The sequence below is a fragment of the Solea senegalensis genome, linkage group LG3 (assembly GCF_019176455.1).
Source record: "Solea senegalensis isolate Sse05_10M linkage group LG3, IFAPA_SoseM_1, whole genome shotgun sequence".
Classification (NCBI taxonomy): Eukaryota; Metazoa; Chordata; class Actinopteri; order Pleuronectiformes; family Soleidae; genus Solea; species Solea senegalensis.
In genome coordinates, this window is record NC_058023.1 from 15,436,067 (window position 1) to 15,452,916 (window position 16,850).

Genomic DNA, 16,850 nt, shown 5'->3' on the forward strand with positions numbered 1-16,850 from the left:
TTCACTCTGACATTCAAACCTATGGTCAATTTAGAGTGACCAATTTACCTCATCCGGAATTTGAATCGACAATTCCCTGTAATTATATATCTATACAGTATATACTGTATATGTGTGTGTGTATATATATATACATGTATACAGTAAATACTGTATACATGTATATATATTGTACAATTGTATGTATATATAGGAAGTACAGCAGTAATAGATCATGACCCCTTCACAATTTCCCTTCTTTAATGTGAATGTTTTCTTTTAAACGGAATGTCTTTGATTTGTAAGACATTAGATGGTTTCAGCACTTCTTCTTCTTTTCTTTACAAATTTCTGACATATTTGATAATTCAAATTTAATTTTCTGATATAAAATGTACTTAAGTTTCAGTAATCAAAAGTATTAAAAAAAGAATTGGGCAATGGTCACTCAAAGGCAGGGCGTGCTGTTTTTCAAATGGAAGGCTGTGGGTTCAATTCCTGGCTCTGCTACTGTATGTGTCCATGAGCAAGACACTTAACCCCATGTTGCAGTGTGTGAAAGATGTGTGATTGGATGAAGGACAAAACTATAGTTAAAGCAACTCAAGATAAGAAAATCTCTATATAAAACTACATAGTGTTTATATAAAATTTAACACAAATAAACACAAACATCTAACAATCACGTTTATAAATTCATAAAAACTTACAGAATTTAAGGACAATATAAAAAGCATAGTGTTTTTTTTAGAAAAAAGCTAAAGTAAGTATCATAACTGGGAAAAAAACATACTTTTACATATTTTCTGAGTTTCATCCACAGGTTATTAAAAAGAATCTCATGTTACATGAGTAAGTAGAGAAACAATTTTTTTCATACATGACAGATTTTAAACTCTCAACAGATACAGACACATATCCTTCCATTTTTAGGTTTCTCTGGAACATAGGCAGTTTCCCTCTGTGCTGCAGCATGAGACGGGACCTGTATGCACAGTAGCTGAAGAGTGAACCAGCCAATATCAGTGGCTGCGCTAAGTCTTTGACCACTCAGTATTGTGGAATAGTTCCACAATAAATGTGGAATACAGTGTTTATATAAAATTTAACACAAATAAACACAAAAATCTAACAATCACATTTATAAATTCATAAAAACTTAAAGAATTTAAGGACAATATAAAAAGCATAATATTTGAAGAGTGAACCAGCCAATATCAGTGGCTGCGCTAAGTCTTTGACCACTCAGTATTGTGGAATAGTTCCTATACAGTATAATTTGTGCACATATCAATAGTAAGGTTAAATGGTAAAGTTCTGATATACAACTGTCTATCATAGGTGTTACTTTCTAGCAACAATTTACATATACTCTGGTGCATCTGTGACAATGGTGGCGTTTGCCGTTGGCTCCGTGAAACTGGGCTGAGATTCTTGAACAGCGACACTGATATCTTCATGGATTGCGAGTGGCATTGCATCTTGGGTGGTGACTCGTGTCACATCTGCTGTGAACATTTCCTTCAAGAGACTCCACTCCAAATGCCATCCTTGGCTTTTGGTGAATTTATAAATACATCCAAAGAGATGAGGAAATAGTTTCAATGGGTCGACTTTGTCTCTGTGGTGGGGACTGCAAAAAGGAAAAAATAGACATAATAAATAATATCACTGAGTCAGCTTTGCACAGTATATACAGTTTATCTGCACGATGATCGTGTCTTAAAAGAAATCATCCTTTTTTGGTGCAGAGAAACTTACTAGTGCTCCCAGAGATTTCTCATGAAACGAACTAATCCGAATATATTGTCAGGGTAGGGCCTCTTCTTGTCATCCACTTCCTCGACCAAGTCTGGTGGAAACTACGCAGACAAACAGTATTCACAAGTGTACTTTGTGACAAAGTACCACAAAACAGTGGATTTCTGAATAATGAAATACAGGATTAAATTGACAAGTAGCAATCACCTTTTCTCTCCACTGATTGTAGGATACACCCACAGCCCATTCTTCAACTGAGGAAACCAATTCCCGGTTTGTTTCACGGGATGCCACCTCTTTCATGTTTCCAACCCTTCTCAAGTATTCTACTTTCCTGAAAAATATAAACGTAGCTTAAAAAAATACCAAATATACACACTTACAGCTTAGTTGAATGTTTTTTATTTGATTGGCCATATTGACTTTGGATGAAGTATTGTGGGAGATTTGAAATGTTTCTCAATCTCATACTCATCTCCTCTGAGATTGAGTATGAGTCTGGAAAGGGTTTAGTCACCTCCCACTTTCAAGAGGCATGACCAACAGACATAAATGAAAATGCCACTGTGTGCAATTGGATAAACCTACAAGTTATCAGACCAATGAACTGGATGACATATGCAGAGCGACGGGAATCATGTCAACTAATGTTTTGTTGTAGTTTTCTATGTAGTAATGGCAGCTAACGACTTTAGTCCAGGAACACACCGTGGAGCAAGTTGCTAAAAGAACAGGAGCTGAATCAGAAGACAGTTACTCTTCGGTGGCCACCATGTTGGATGCTTACAAGAGCTGCGAGACATCGCTCCTCTGTTGTCACCTGGAGCATGCTACGGGTTTATGATTGGTTCCCTTTTTTTTTAAATTGCCAGATGTGTCTGCAGAGTGAAATCAAATCGCTGACAGAATCTTGGCTAGGTTAGAGAGACCCACGTTGCTTTTTAGATCAGTGATGGCTGTGGAAATATAAATTTATTTAATATGTATTTTAACTGACCTGACTCCACCATGAACACTGGTCTAGCTTAAAAACATAAACATCATGCAATTGACCACAAAAAAATACACTTTACTTTTTGGTGGTCCAGAAGAAGGGGTGATTCAAGCATTCTTCCACTTTAGGTCTTTTCTCTGGCTCTTTATTGATCATCCACTCGATGAGATCCTTTGCAACCACATCTTGAACATGGTCCAACTTGTAGTTCCCTTTATGAATGTTGTGCACTCGTTCATAGGTTACCCCAAATGGATGGCGTCCTCCAGAGAGGATGTAGTAAATCAGCATCCCTGCAACCTTTAAAGTTTGAATGACAGTTTAATTTCAAGATGATTTCTCTCAAAGAAATTCATAAAGCCTGCCCCCTACATTAACAGACAACGCCTACAGCCCACCTCCATGTCTGTTTATATTCTTAAGTCATATTAAATCACGCGATTTTCATTGATCCAAATCCCTGGAATCTCCTCCTTGAAATAATTTGATTAAAAGTCTTGCATCTTGACTGGATCGTCTAGCCTTTGCTTTCTCATGATTAAAACATTGACAATCGATCAGTTTGTTGTGTCTGCAGGCTTAAGACGGACAATCTTACCTGTATATCAGTGCTCCACTTGTATCGTACATCATTATCTTCATCTTCATCCTTTAAAGTCTCCGTGGCCATCCAGCCTTCTGTTCCTGCACTACGTGTGCGGTAAGTTGTTTGGCCCTTGGTTAAACGTCGACTAATGCCAAAGTCAGCTAATCTTGCCCTTCCATTCACATCTGTGAGACAAAATGGTGTCAAATGAGTGAGTGAAAAACATTTATTCAAATATTGAGTGACTCAAATACCATATTTCTCACTTTTCTTACCGATTAAAACATTTTGTGGTTTGAGATCTCGGTGGAGAATTTGAGGCCTTTGACAATGAAGAACTCTTAAACTGTCAAGAATGTCATACACGAGTTGCTCTTTATCCAGACTGCCATCATTATCTTTGATATATTCTTCCAGGGTGTATTCACAAAGTTGAAGACAAAGATATCCAAATGTGTTGTCCTCTGCAAAGTCGATATATCGTACAACACGGCTGTCATACAGCTCTGGAAGTCGCAGAAGGGATTTCTCATTCATCAGCACTTGATAGTTGGTTCTCGACATTCTCTTAATTGCCACTTCAGTGCCATCACTCTTCAGCCCCAAGAAAACTTCAGTGCCATCACTTCCCTTGGCTATTCGAAATTCTGCATCATTCATGTACATAATGCTCTCAATTCTGGTCACTTTGGTTTCATCAGTGTTTGCAAGCTTCTCTAACTTCTCCCTCCACCTCTTGCTAAAGTGTGGTGGTTCTTGTGTTCCCACTGGTTTACAAGGAACTGCTGCTGGATCAGTTGAAGGACCACAAACTTCAACATTTTGGTTGTTGTGCTGGTCTTTCTCCTTCTTCTTCTTCTTCTTTTTCTTCTTCTTCCTGGATTCAGGTACAGCTCCACCATCCTCACTCTCTTCATTCAGTTTTCTCAAATAGTTTTTTAAACGTCTGAGAGCCTCTTTCAGCTTATCGTTCATTTTCATATCTGCTGATGTTAGGATGTCTTCGGGCACTGATGTGATCCCCACTGATGTAAAGATGCTTACAGCTTGTTCAACAGAAAGCAAGTTAGCAACTATGCCATAGGTGTAGACGCGAACATCAGTGGAGTATTGATCCTTCACAAAAGGAACAACTGTGTTGCACAACTTCTCAATAAAGTTGGGATGCCATTCATTTGTGACTTGTGTTTTCTGTGTGATCAAATATATGATTTGCTGAATGTCTACTACTGGCTTCATATTCAGTCCATTTTTGGGCTTGAGTTGATCCAGTAGTTGGGGAATAATCACGAGTGCTTGCTCAGTTGATATCTCCTCCATTGTGCAGAAGACAGCAAGTAAGCATTTTATTGATAGATGCAGGCATAATTCGGGAATGTTTGGAAGGCGACTCACTGCCCCTTTGATGTAGGAGTTGAACATTTCAGGTTTCTTCACCCAGTTGATGCTGAGCTGTTGGTATTTTTCTGTATATTTACCAGTTACACAACAAAGCAGTTCAATTATGGTCAAATGAGTCTGAGGATCCTCATGCAACATGTAACTGTCAAAAGTTTCAAACACTTCTTTAGGTGTTTTCATTTGTACAGCAATTTTCAGTTCTACAATTTTTCTGAGTTTTGAACATCGTTCATCGCCACTGGATGCCAATCTGTTTATCACCTGAACCATTTTTTCATTGCATTGAACATGTTTAGGAGAAGTGCCATGAAACACTTCTAAGTGTGCACCAGCAGAGAGGAGCTCTTTCACAATGTCCTCTCTGTCATGCATGATAGCTAACTGAAGTGGTGAGGGTGAGATTGTCTGGCCAAATACATCTTGTATCTGTATCTGCATCACTCCATTTGGATCAGCTTTAGCTTCAATTAGTTTGCGGACAAATATTGGCGGCGCTTGAGATTGTGAGACATAATGCAAAGCTGTAAAGCCATTTTGGGACACAACATTTGGGTTTGCATCAACATTAAGAAGCCAGATGAAAATGTCCCACTTGCCATTTGCAACAGCAGCTATAAGTGGGGTTATAGAATCTTTACATTCCACACATGGGAAGAGATTATTAATGTCACTGTCTTTCAGCAATTTTTTGAGGTTCTTCAGGTCATCATCAATTACACACTTTATTATAGGGTGTGTTTCTGTTACTAATAATTGCATATGTTTCATAAAATCCATGATGTCTTTTTAAGATGACCTGTGGGCAGACAAAAAAATAGATTATTGTTAGAATATGTGATGTCAATTTAAACACTGGACTAGCAGCCAAAGGGCTATTGTTAGATTCTTATTTGATTTTGATCTTAATTGTTTGTAATCTTTTTACAGCACCAGAAACTGAAGTAAAAATGTAACTGACAACAAAGTATTCTACATTTTTCAGTATTAAGAAGCTTTGTCAAAATGTCTTTTCCTTCCAAACTTTAGAAGTTCAAACACTCAACATAACAAGATGTGTACATTAGCTAAAATTGTACACATGCAAGGTCATACACTTTAGGTCTACTGTTTATACAGACTTATTTCTTGTCTATGCATGTTGACTGCCACACCTTGCCCTCACTGATCAGACTTTGAACTTTCTCATTCAGCAAAGTTGCCTGACTGTGGATGTAAACAGACATGTTTGACTTTACACACATCCAGTGACAGAATGTGAATCATGCACTGGCATCATTGACTGTGAATACACCAAATATCAATCTCTGAGGATGTTTATAAAACCACTTATAACAGTCAAAAAATAAATCAAAACACATTAATAAGTGACCCACAGTACTTAAAATTCAATGGCCTCAGATACAACTGAAAACAGTCACAGTCAACACTTGACAGGTTGTTACTTCTTAAATGCATGATGACGCTGATCAGTTCATTAAAAGCCCTATTCAGATGGGATTAGTTTGACATGGAGATGTGTGTGCTGAATGTGCCATGTCAGTAGTCATTACCGGACGATGTCAGGTAAGATTAGAGCAACTTTTACATTGGGTAAAAAGGTCTGGAAAGATTACGACAGGTAATACTAATCCCATGCGAATAGACCAGCAGTAAATGTGTGCGTATATGTTACTATAAGTAGTAGTACTTAAAATAAGTCGTTTTCTGTGGAAGCATGGAGGCACATGAAGAAGCCATCAGTTTCGCTGATCTGACAAGTCTGTGGCAAACCATGGGTGTTGGCATAAGGCGAACAACATTCCAAACGAAAAATGGTGGCAGTGCCTAAATCAATTAGATTAGATTTCTTATCCTGTGCGAATTGGCCAATACAGATGTCCTGTGGTACCCAGGTAAAACTAATCCCGTGCGAATAGCGCTGAAGTCAGCATGGTGTGACCGTGAGGCAGAATACACCCTGAAACTGATCATGCTAAATGGACATCAGCCATCATTCATTTGATTATTTACACGTATGACTTTTTATGTGACCTGTTAAAATGGCTGCTACGAAAGGGTTTCAGGTGAATCACAGCAAATTAAAATCCAAGTAGTGCTGGCATTTTTGACCCTACAGACTTCATCCCTTACGTTATCTTTTATTATTTATTTATTTATTTGTTCGTGCTGTGTCAAATTGTGAAAGAGGACAAATGCTGTGAAAAATTCATAAAGGAAACAGGATCTTAAGGTTGACTAAGACCGGGTGCTAGTCGAGAACTAGAAGTATTAATATTAATAAATATGTCTATAAGTTTGAAAATACAGAGAAATCAACTTACAGTGCTGAGCTGGTCTCTCCCGCACTATCTTTGACAGCTTTTGTTTCCTGACTCTGTTTCTTCCTCCACCCATTTCCGTGAAAACGATACTCTTGCATGATTGGGACAGGCAGATCCCACCCACACACATGCACGTCACTGAGGGTGTGGCTAATGCTTAGTGTTCCTTGTGGGCTGTCATATAACAACAAGGAAGGCGGGAATTAAACAACACAGCCAGACAAAAGCATGTACATTTCCTCTCTCCAGGGCCTGTTTTCACCAAAACAATGAAATGATACAGTTTCCAATGATACCAATGATAAGTTAATCCTAAAAACTCACTTCACAGTCATGTTATTTTCATATATTGATTAAATTCACATAACCTCTGTATTGAGACTAACATTCAGTGAGCTTACAACATGGGTCTGGGGACAAAGGAGTTCATTATTTCTCACAGTCTGCAGTCTCACCAGTAGATGTCACAAATTCTTCAAAAGACTTTTAGGAGGATTTACTGTGCAACTGATTATATTAGCTCAATGGTGTACAATGGTTTTAGACTAAACATTGTTTGGTTTCTGCAGCCTTGGAATACATTTTAGTAGTTGTTTTTATCAAATAGATACATGTTGTTATGTCGTCTTTGATTTTAGTTGTTATTTTTGTCAAATGAAGTACACATTTTATGTTATCTTTCGTTCAGTAGTCATTTTGTATCAGAAAGACATATGTTGTTGTGTCGTCTTTCATTTTAGTAGTTATTCTTATCAAATAAAATGCACATGTAATGTTATCTTTGATTTTAGTTGTTATTTTTATGAAATATAATACACGGTTTTGCGTTATCTTGGTTTTACGTTGTTATTCTTTTAAAATAAAACACGTGAAGTTTTACTGTGGAGCTAAAACAAAACAGAAGGTCTCTTGCATTAATAGAGTAGCATCCAGCCCCAGAGAACAACACCCTGGCGTGACGGAAGTGTCAAATTTTCATTTTCATCATGTGGAGGATAAATCGAAATCCCGGTAGTGGATTGATTGGTAGTTTTCTGGTTGATGAGCGTAAACGTCCAACTGGAATTATTTAATATGTATTTTTGAGCTGATGCTTGAGCTGCTTGAACTGAACCCGGAGTGAAATATTGAGTTGCATTCTTCTTTTATTTTGTATTTTTGTTTGGACTGTTAGCTTATGGTTTGAATATATACTAGTTTCACTGCAGAGGTTGTTTGTTTGTTTGGGTCTTCATAGTGTGTTGTAATAATTACACTGTATAATAAAGTTTTGGTGGTGATTTTGGGGGTTTGCTTGTTTTTGCGAGGTTCCTTGTATCCTCTTTGTACAGTTGACAAATCTAGTAAAATATAACTATGAAATAAATACTACTCACATCCCTGAGGTAATGGTGTGAATTTTTCACAAGCCAAGTTCACATACAAAGTCAATGCACAGTCAGGGCATCATTTGATCATTGAAAAATGGCAACTTTAATGGAAACTGCCTCATACAGTGACGCAAAAAAAAGAGATTATCCGACTGATGATGGTGACATCATGTCCATATCGAGACCTTTTTATAAAAAAGGAAAAAGTTTGGACTAAAGTCAACCAAAATATACCGACTTCTGGCTCAAAAAGTGCGCAAAAGTCAAAAAGATAGCGGGGCGAAGCGAAAATTTGCATTCAGTGTGACCACAGCATTATAGGCCCCGACCTCATTGGGCAGATCATTAAAAAACTGTGCTGAACAAGCAGCAGCGGTGACATGTTTATCTCCATGGTTTGTGAGTGGAGCCTCTTGTTAACATTTCCTTCAAGGGACCCCATTCTTAATGCCATCCCTGGTTTTTGGTAAATTCGAAACACATCCAAATGATGGTGAAACTAGATCAACAGGGGGGGGTGTTCCAATCAGAGCCTCGTGCGACCCAATACATTTGAAGGAGCTGAGAGCAGATTATTCCAGAGAGAGTGTGTCTTCCTGATTCTAAGGACATATGTTTAAGGTCATTAGACAGATGATTTGGAAGTAGCATCAGACTGTGTACCTGCTTTTGTCATGTTGTCTCTGTTCTCCTTGGCCATGCGTATTTAAATAAATCCAATCAACTTAACTCACCACAGACACCAGGGACGTCTTTACTGTTCTCCAAAGCCTCAATTGCAAAAATCTGCAACACATAGACACAAGGATGACATTAACTACGATGAATATGGCTGTAAGTTAGAGAAATTTACAGAAATTAACTTACATTTCCGAAACAGTGTCTCTGGTGTACGATCATAACTTTTCTCTAGTTTCTTGCTCCTCCCATTTACAGGAAAATTATACTTTTCTATGACGTATCATGACAGGAGTATCGTGACATGACACCAATCACAACCATTCATCCTGGAAGAAAAGCAGGAAACAAACAACACAATCAGACATTAGCAGAAAAGTGTCCTCATGATCAATAACGTAATGATAAAAACCACACCTCACAGTCATGTTTCTACACATTTATTTTCATACACAACTGATTAAATTCACATGACCTCTATTTTGAGAATAACATTCAATATGCGTTAAACATAATTGTACAAAAGAATCTGCATGTTATAAAGCCTGCATAATATTCTGTTATTGTTTTGATCATTTAGCAATACCATTCACTTCAAGGTCCAGTGTGTAATGTTTAGGAAAGGTCACTTTGCAGAAATGTAACATACTATATACTAACCATAAGTATGATTGCTTCAAAATAAAATTGGTTCAATTAAATATGGGCGAGGGCCCATATTAATTAGTTTTTGGATGCCGCCAGACTTCTAAAGCAGTCTGAAAGGAAACAAAGTATGCATTTCACGTTTTTATGTGGAACCTAAAGGAAACTAAGAAGAATGACATCCTTTCTGGTATGCGGAGCTAAGCATAGTTTCATAAACGTAAAGCAAAGGGAGGGGGGAACTGAGGAGTTATTTGTCTGCAAGTATATTGGGGTTTATAGTTTATTATGTGTATGTAATGACTTTAAAATAGAAATTGTTGGGGTTCTAAAACTTTAGAATAAGCCTTTTATATTTCATTTAGACAAGGGCATTGCCAACTGCACTCTCACTGGTATGTGAAAGCCACTGTGGTTCCCTGACATTTTTGGGCGAGGTACAGTAGGTGATCACAGGAGATCTCCATGTGTTACAATCCCCAACCTCACCAGTAGTAGAGAGTCACTAATTCTTACACACTGGACCTTTAATGAGTCTTTTGAGTTTGTTCGAAACGCCTAAAAAAGAATTTCGCAAACACCCTTTTTTTTGAATGTCATGCACTTGCAAGTTGTGGTAACATTTGTTTTAAAATTGTATTTTATCTTTAAATTAAGTGCAAACAACTGTTTGAATTAGTGTCAAACAGGAAGTGGCATTGCTATCCTTGTTCTTTTTATGTACATTTTCCCGCTCGAGAATCAACGTTCGATTTTTTTCAAAGAACAGAAATGTGGACTGAAATAGTCATAGCTGAAGTGGACATATGTACATCATTTTTTTCCCCTTATTTAACAAATTCCATCCTCTGTCGTATGTATTTAATATGTCGAGAACAAAATCAACAGACCAACAACTGGGGTCATTTTCTCAATATTTTAAGTACATTTAATTACCCTGACATCACAGTCCTTTCCACCACATTGATTACAAATGTGTCCTACTTTCCACTCAAGGTACATCTGGACTAAAATAGTATCTAAGTAGGGATTTTATATTCATATATGAAACATTTGTCTAAGGCATTAAGCTAATAATGCCTTAGACAATACCATCTATAGCACCTACAGTATATTTTCCACTAAACAACTACACTGTGATCTCTGCTCTCATAATTAAAGGTTATTGTGCTTTCAAGACATTCACTGTATGAAAGTAAAGCGAACAGGTGTGATACTTTATCACGGCCAGAGGGAGGCACTGTGGGTCAATTAAACCCAGAAGGCAACATCCTGTACAGCACATTATCACAGGGACAGGAGGTACACGGCAAGTGTTTTTCCATCTGCAGATGTCCCGAATAAAACTAAATTTGTCACATGGGCTTTCTCTGAGGGTATAAAACTATCAACATGGGGGACAGCAATCAAAAATGTCTACGTCCAATTAGATGCAATAATACCCTTCAGAAATCTCAGCTATATTTCCACAAGGAGAGCTGCAAAACCTACTGACTCTCCACTTAAGCCCATTTGAAATACGGGTATCTCAAAAAGAGAGAAGGACAATTCAAACCGGTGACGGGACAAGGCCATGGAGAAATAATCAAGACACCTTCAGACGATTCCAAACACTGCTCTGCTCGACTCAGCTCTTACTCAAGACAGAAACCTTTGTAGGAAAGTTTGTATTTTTTTTTTTTTTTTTCCCAACAATTTCAAAAAATATGTGGGGGTCCATTCATTCCCCCTCACACATATTATCTTTTTAGTGGAAGACGTTTGATTGCAGGAGGTGCAATAAGGCACGGCCCCTCATAAGCTCAAGTCAATGATGATGTGCTCAAAGATTTGTGTGTTTCCCTTGAAGCTGGAGGCAAAGATGAAGTCCCTGCGGTCAGTGGAAACCACAGTGAAAGAGCGTGGGGCCTGGATGTACACCTCCTTGAAGCGGTCAAAGAGTTTATTTTCATCATCCCACAGGTAGATCTGCGAGAAGGTGTAGTCACTTCCCAGAGCCAGGTAGTAGCGATCTTTAAAAAAAAATGGCTGCAGAATCATTGATCCCCGTGAGGGAAGGGCCTGGATCTCTGCAAACTGTTTGGCACCCCAGTGTAGAATTTTGGAATCTCCGATATAGCGTGTCATGGCCAGGTACAGTTCCCCCTTGATCCGGAAGTGCTTCACAGCTACAACATCCTCCATATTGGGGATATCTCCCTGTAGGACAAACTTCTGGTTGCTGCGGCTCCACTGGTAGATCACAGGCACCTGTGAGCGGCTTGCCAAAAGAAGGTGGGCCTTTCCGTCCAAGTCCAAGAATTCTGCATCTGTGTCTCGGTACCACTCATGGAGTGACTGGTATGAATAAAAACCCTTATTGTTCCATTTGTAGAGGGTGGAGAGGCCTGCTTTTGAGCTGTCAGCAATCACAAAGAACCAGTCAGTGCCAATCTGGAACGCCTCAATGTCATTGGGCTTGGATATCTTGGACACCTCTATGTCCTGGAACTTGCTGAACCTGCTCTGGTCCTCATCAAACCTGTAGATGTGGGAACCTCCAAACAGCTGAGCCACGATGACAAACACCTGGTCCTCAATGACAACAGACTTGCACCCCACAATGGACTGACCTGAAAGGCAGCAAAAGAAAATAAATATGCTTGCAAGGCATGAGTGGAAGAGTCAACCATGGTATGGACACTGTCATACCTGTGATGTTATCATAAGTCCTGAAGTTCATTTCTATGTGGTCCCACTGGAAAACCATACAGCTTTCTATGCTGGGTGCAGCAATAGTCACATAGACGTCATTCTTATAACTAAATGTGTCAACAGAGAGAGACTCGGATGCCACAGACTGATGGAGGACAAAATCTGTGAAAGAGAACACCAAATGAAACGTTTCCACTGGGTAGAATTCTCTAATGCTGTGTTTCCATTATGGTACGGTTCGGTTTGGTACAGCATGGTAAGGTTTGGAATGGTAAAGCCCTTGGTCAGGCTATTGGTTATTGGGTCTTATTTTGCTGCTCATTTGTGGCTGTCTGTCTCATCAAGAGCCCAAACTATCGTGGGTGGAGTGGGTCTAGCTCCACCCTGACCTTACTGTACTGCCAGGTTATTTTGGTACTATTCCTAATGGAAACACAAAAAAAAAAAAGTACCATACTGTACCAAACCGAACTAAATGGAAACACAGCTTAAGTCTGGGATAAGAAGGCTGGTACTGAAAGCCAGCAGAAAGAGCCAGCATCCTCAAGTGTTTCTTACCCGTTGAGACGCACTCATCGTGCAGACTGGTCATGTCATTGAGGCGCTTGTCCTTCATCTCCTCGGGTCCAGCACACATGACATCTGACACTGTGGCATTGGTGTTCTTCAGCCACGTCATCAGCCACTTGGCACGGCAGTCACACTCAAAGGCATTGCCTCGTAGGTCACTGTACGAGGAGAGAACAGTATGTTATTGCTGAGACACTAAGAAGTCACCTCAGACGAAGAACAGAGAGAAGAAATATGATTTTTAGTGGCCAAAGGATTATTCCTTAAAAGGTGCCATATCTGTCCCTCAAACCAGCTCTATCCAGCCCGTGACTTCCTCACCGGTTACCTCAAGATGACTCTTGCTCAGTGCAAGTGACAGAACAAAATTGTGATATTTGCAGGGGTCACACTCGACAACCTCTCACATTCACACCTACAGTCAATTTAGAATGTCTGATTTACTTTTTTTTTTTTTTTTTTTAAAGCAATTTTACAGTGAAACAAACATACTCATGGGTAGTGTTTTCATTTTCAGCCAATAAACCCTCCTAAGCTTCACACACTGGACCTTTAAGGCAACAGCGGACATGATTCTATGTGTACTCGATGTTCAGTGAGTGACAAACTTACAGCTCGATTAGTGAGTCCAGGTCCATGAAGAGGTCCCTGGGCAAGGATTTGATGTTGTTGTTGGCCAAAGACCTAGAAACAGCAGCAGTGAATCAACACATGAAAAGGGATTCATTATTTGCATCTCGTTTAAATATCAATCAATCTATAAATTAAATTATAATTTAACACGATGTGAAACATACAAGTGAGTCAAGTCCCTGAGTCCTCTGAAGGCATATTTGGACGCAGTTTCTATCTTATTACTCTCAATGAACCTGTGAGAGATAAAAAAAAAAAGAAAGAAAAGAAAGTATTGTGAATCGTGTGGTTTTAATTTCATACACATACTGAACACAATCAGCTCCTGTTTCTGTTATTGGGGATAGACAAGGAATCAGTTACACTTGCACGCAAATGATACTTTTAAAGAGAAAACAAAAGTGACTTCATTTGTTTAACCACTGATGCAAAAGTATGTGTTTGTTAAATGGGAGTGAAACCATTCTGTTTATTGGGTTTTGATTAAGACTTTAATCAGGATGATACTTACATGATATCAAGATATAGATTATGTCTTCTTTTTAATTAAATAATGACATACTATATACAGTATATAGTGATAGAAAAATTTGATTGGGAGTTTCCCAAACATCTAAATGATAATGATCTCAAATGTCACATCACAATCTAAAATGTTTGTAGTTTAATTTTTGGAGCAAAGAAACCAGAAAATATTCACCTTTACGAATCAGAAAAGTCACAAAACTTGCTTAAATTATTACGTTAACTGATTAAAATATATATCATATATGTTGAAGGTATGAATGTTGGCAAATATCTAAAGATAACACTACTAGAGGGCATACAGTGGATACTTTCCCTCTGAAAAACCAGTATCAAACATCTTTATATCCTAGAGTGCAATGTTATTCAGCTATAGCCTGTATGATTAATAAAAATTGATTATTTTTATTATAAATTAACGCATGAACAGAAAACACTAGAGGAACTTACAGGTACTCCAGGTGAGGGAGGCCCGAGAAAGCGTCGTCCCTTATCGTCGTGAGAGAGTTGGAATTCAAAAGCCTGTAATGAATCATAAGATACACATAAAAAAAAAACTTATCCTTTGCATTCACTCACGACACAACTTTCATTTCAAACTTGATCTCAGATGTGTGTCTTTATTTAATCTATAAACTTGTTTGGTTCGGAATTTTATAATATTTGACCTCATCTGGCCCTCGACTTGGACCAAGTTTATAATCTTGCTAAATGGCTAAAGCAATCCAATTTGATGCAAATACAGCTGAATATCAATGCTATTCCTCAATCACAGGCACATCACACAATACTGAGGGCAGGGCTATTGAGTTATGTGGTAGATTTCTGATCTATGGTGTTAAAGTTTAGCTCGCAACTATTAAATCAAATTGTATTACAGTAGCTAACCAGCTTTCCAGTTCATTCTCATTCATTTCCATGGGAAGTTTCCTATGTGGAATATTTCCAAAATTCCCAAAGGAAAGTTCCCATGGAAAGTTTCTGGAAATTTAGCAATAGCAACACCAATGACGTGGGGTTCGCCTGAGTGTCTAGTTTTGTCAGTAAGAGGCAGGTCATGTGAAAAAAAGTCAATTTGAAATCATATTTATAATGATATTTCACATAATATCAAAATAAGAGTTGTTTATGGAAAGATAAATAGCACGCAATATACATTTATTTATGAGACAAATGTAATCTAATAAAAAAAACATACAGAAACAACTCATTGTAACTTCATATTAAGGGATTAAATTGACTGGGGGGGCCCCCTGTGGCCCGAGAGATTGAGACCTCTGCCTTAGAGAAAATGATATTGAGTGCTGTATAGAAAATAGAAAGTGATGCTGTGCTGTAAAGGATGTCCATGTGTGAGAATGTGGGAAATTACATACTAGTAGTGCCTGTCTCACCAGTGCGCAGTAGGTGCACATTTATTTATTTTTTTACCCATGCCCTTCCAAATGTCTGTGCCGCCACTGTCTATAAAAGCCTTGGGTCCCCAAGTAGAGGGTACATGTGAAATGTTAGAATCCAGAGTGAGCATAGGCAGCGTCAGTGTTCTTACAGGAGTTGGAGAGATGGCATGTGAGAGAACATGGCCTCCCTGATCTCGGAGAAAGTCCCATTGACGACACTCCTGGAGGAAAAAAGGCAGAGATGATGAGCATGAATTCACAGGACGCAGGGAGTGGAGGGGATGCAGCCACGACTGCATCACCTTCCTGCTTCACTCTGATGATGATGATGATGATGTAAAAAGACCAAGTGCCAGATTCCATTTCGTTTCATGCATTATTGTTTAGTTTCATTTATATATAAAAAGATAATAAGAATACGAAGAAGAAGAACAGGGGCGGTTACTCACAGAGAATTGATTTCGTTGGGGGTGATCCTTGGGACATAGGAGGACCCGACGCACATGATGGACTCCCTGGAGCAGCTGCATGTTGAAGGACATCGGAAGCCCTTCTTTAAATGAACGGGCTGACAAAGGCAGCACAGCGACACAATGCCCAGCAATGCCCACATCTTGAGAGTTGGCAGCATCTTTCTTGCCGGGCTCGCATGTGTGAGGCTCGCTGAGAGTTGGTGTGGAGGCAGTTGGTGGCGGTGATGATGATGATGATGATGATGGTGGTGGAGGCAGCAGCAGCAGCAGCGCGCGGTTGGTTTCCACCCTGCACCATGAAATGCTGCACTGGCTCCCTGACATCAGCAAATCAGCTGCAGCTCCGTCCACTTTCATTATTTATTCAGCCACAGTCGGAGAAGTGTTGTTTAAAACAACCATGCGCCAAAACGTCAGAAGGGGGGGGAAAAAACAAAACAAAAACAAAACACGACGTTCCTAAGAAGTTGCTACATACTGTACACACACGAGCGCATGCAGTCATGTGACAAACGGTCTTTCATTTCCTTATTCATATACATTTATTTACTCGGAAATATAGTCATATTATTATCGTCTCGACTCGAGCCAAACTGTCAGTTTGAAACGTTGGATAAATTGAAATGTTGCCGTTATTTGTCGCGTCCTCCTCCAGAGATGCAGAGCTGCAGCACCGTCTCAGGGGTTCATGTTACATATTATGTCATGTGCTGCACATACACGTCATGTGCAGAGACAGCACACCTTCAGCATAGTGGAAGTGAAATAGATAAAACAGCATAAAATAGCTTTAAATATCAAGGCTTTGTGATTTGAAACG

The 16,850-nt window shown here is 38.9% G+C and overlaps 2 protein-coding genes across 4 annotated transcripts; both read right to left on the minus strand.

Annotated features, from left to right (window-relative positions):
* Window positions 1-1,106: 1,106 nt before the first annotated feature.
* Window positions 1,107-9,187, minus strand: LOC122766675 (probable WRKY transcription factor 19). 3 transcript variants are annotated; one of them, XM_044021734.1, is made up of 8 exons: window positions 9,147-9,187; window positions 7,043-7,216; window positions 3,596-5,517; window positions 3,333-3,505; window positions 2,814-3,034; window positions 1,948-2,074; window positions 1,741-1,841; window positions 1,107-1,612 (listed from the first exon to the last, which is right to left on the minus strand). In XM_044021734.1, the coding sequence occupies exons 3-8, from the start codon at window positions 5,496-5,498 to the stop codon at window positions 1,342-1,344; spliced, it is 2,796 nt and encodes a 931-aa protein (XP_043877669.1). In that variant the 5' UTR covers window positions 5,499-5,517; window positions 7,043-7,216; window positions 9,147-9,187; the 3' UTR covers window positions 1,107-1,341. The 3 variants fall into 3 exon arrangements, with proteins under 3 accessions (XP_043877669.1, XP_043877668.1, XP_043877670.1); XM_044021733.1 differs by lacking the exon at window positions 9,147-9,187 and having other exon boundaries at window positions 7,043-7,248; XM_044021735.1 differs by lacking the exons at window positions 1,107-1,612; window positions 1,741-1,841; window positions 9,147-9,187 and having other exon boundaries at window positions 1,948-2,696; window positions 7,043-7,253.
* Window positions 9,188-9,514: 327 nt separating this feature from the next.
* Window positions 9,515-16,343, minus strand: LOC122766679 (leucine-rich repeat LGI family member 2-like). Its single transcript, XM_044021738.1, has 8 exons — window positions 16,007-16,343; window positions 15,707-15,778; window positions 14,608-14,679; window positions 13,797-13,868; window positions 13,612-13,683; window positions 12,988-13,157; window positions 12,427-12,591; window positions 9,515-12,347 (listed from the first exon to the last, which is right to left on the minus strand). Exons 1-8 carry the CDS (start codon window positions 16,186-16,188, stop codon window positions 11,530-11,532), a joined length of 1,623 nt encoding a protein of 540 aa, XP_043877673.1. The 5' UTR covers window positions 16,189-16,343; the 3' UTR covers window positions 9,515-11,529.
* Between the last annotated feature and the right edge of the window lie 507 nt (window positions 16,344-16,850).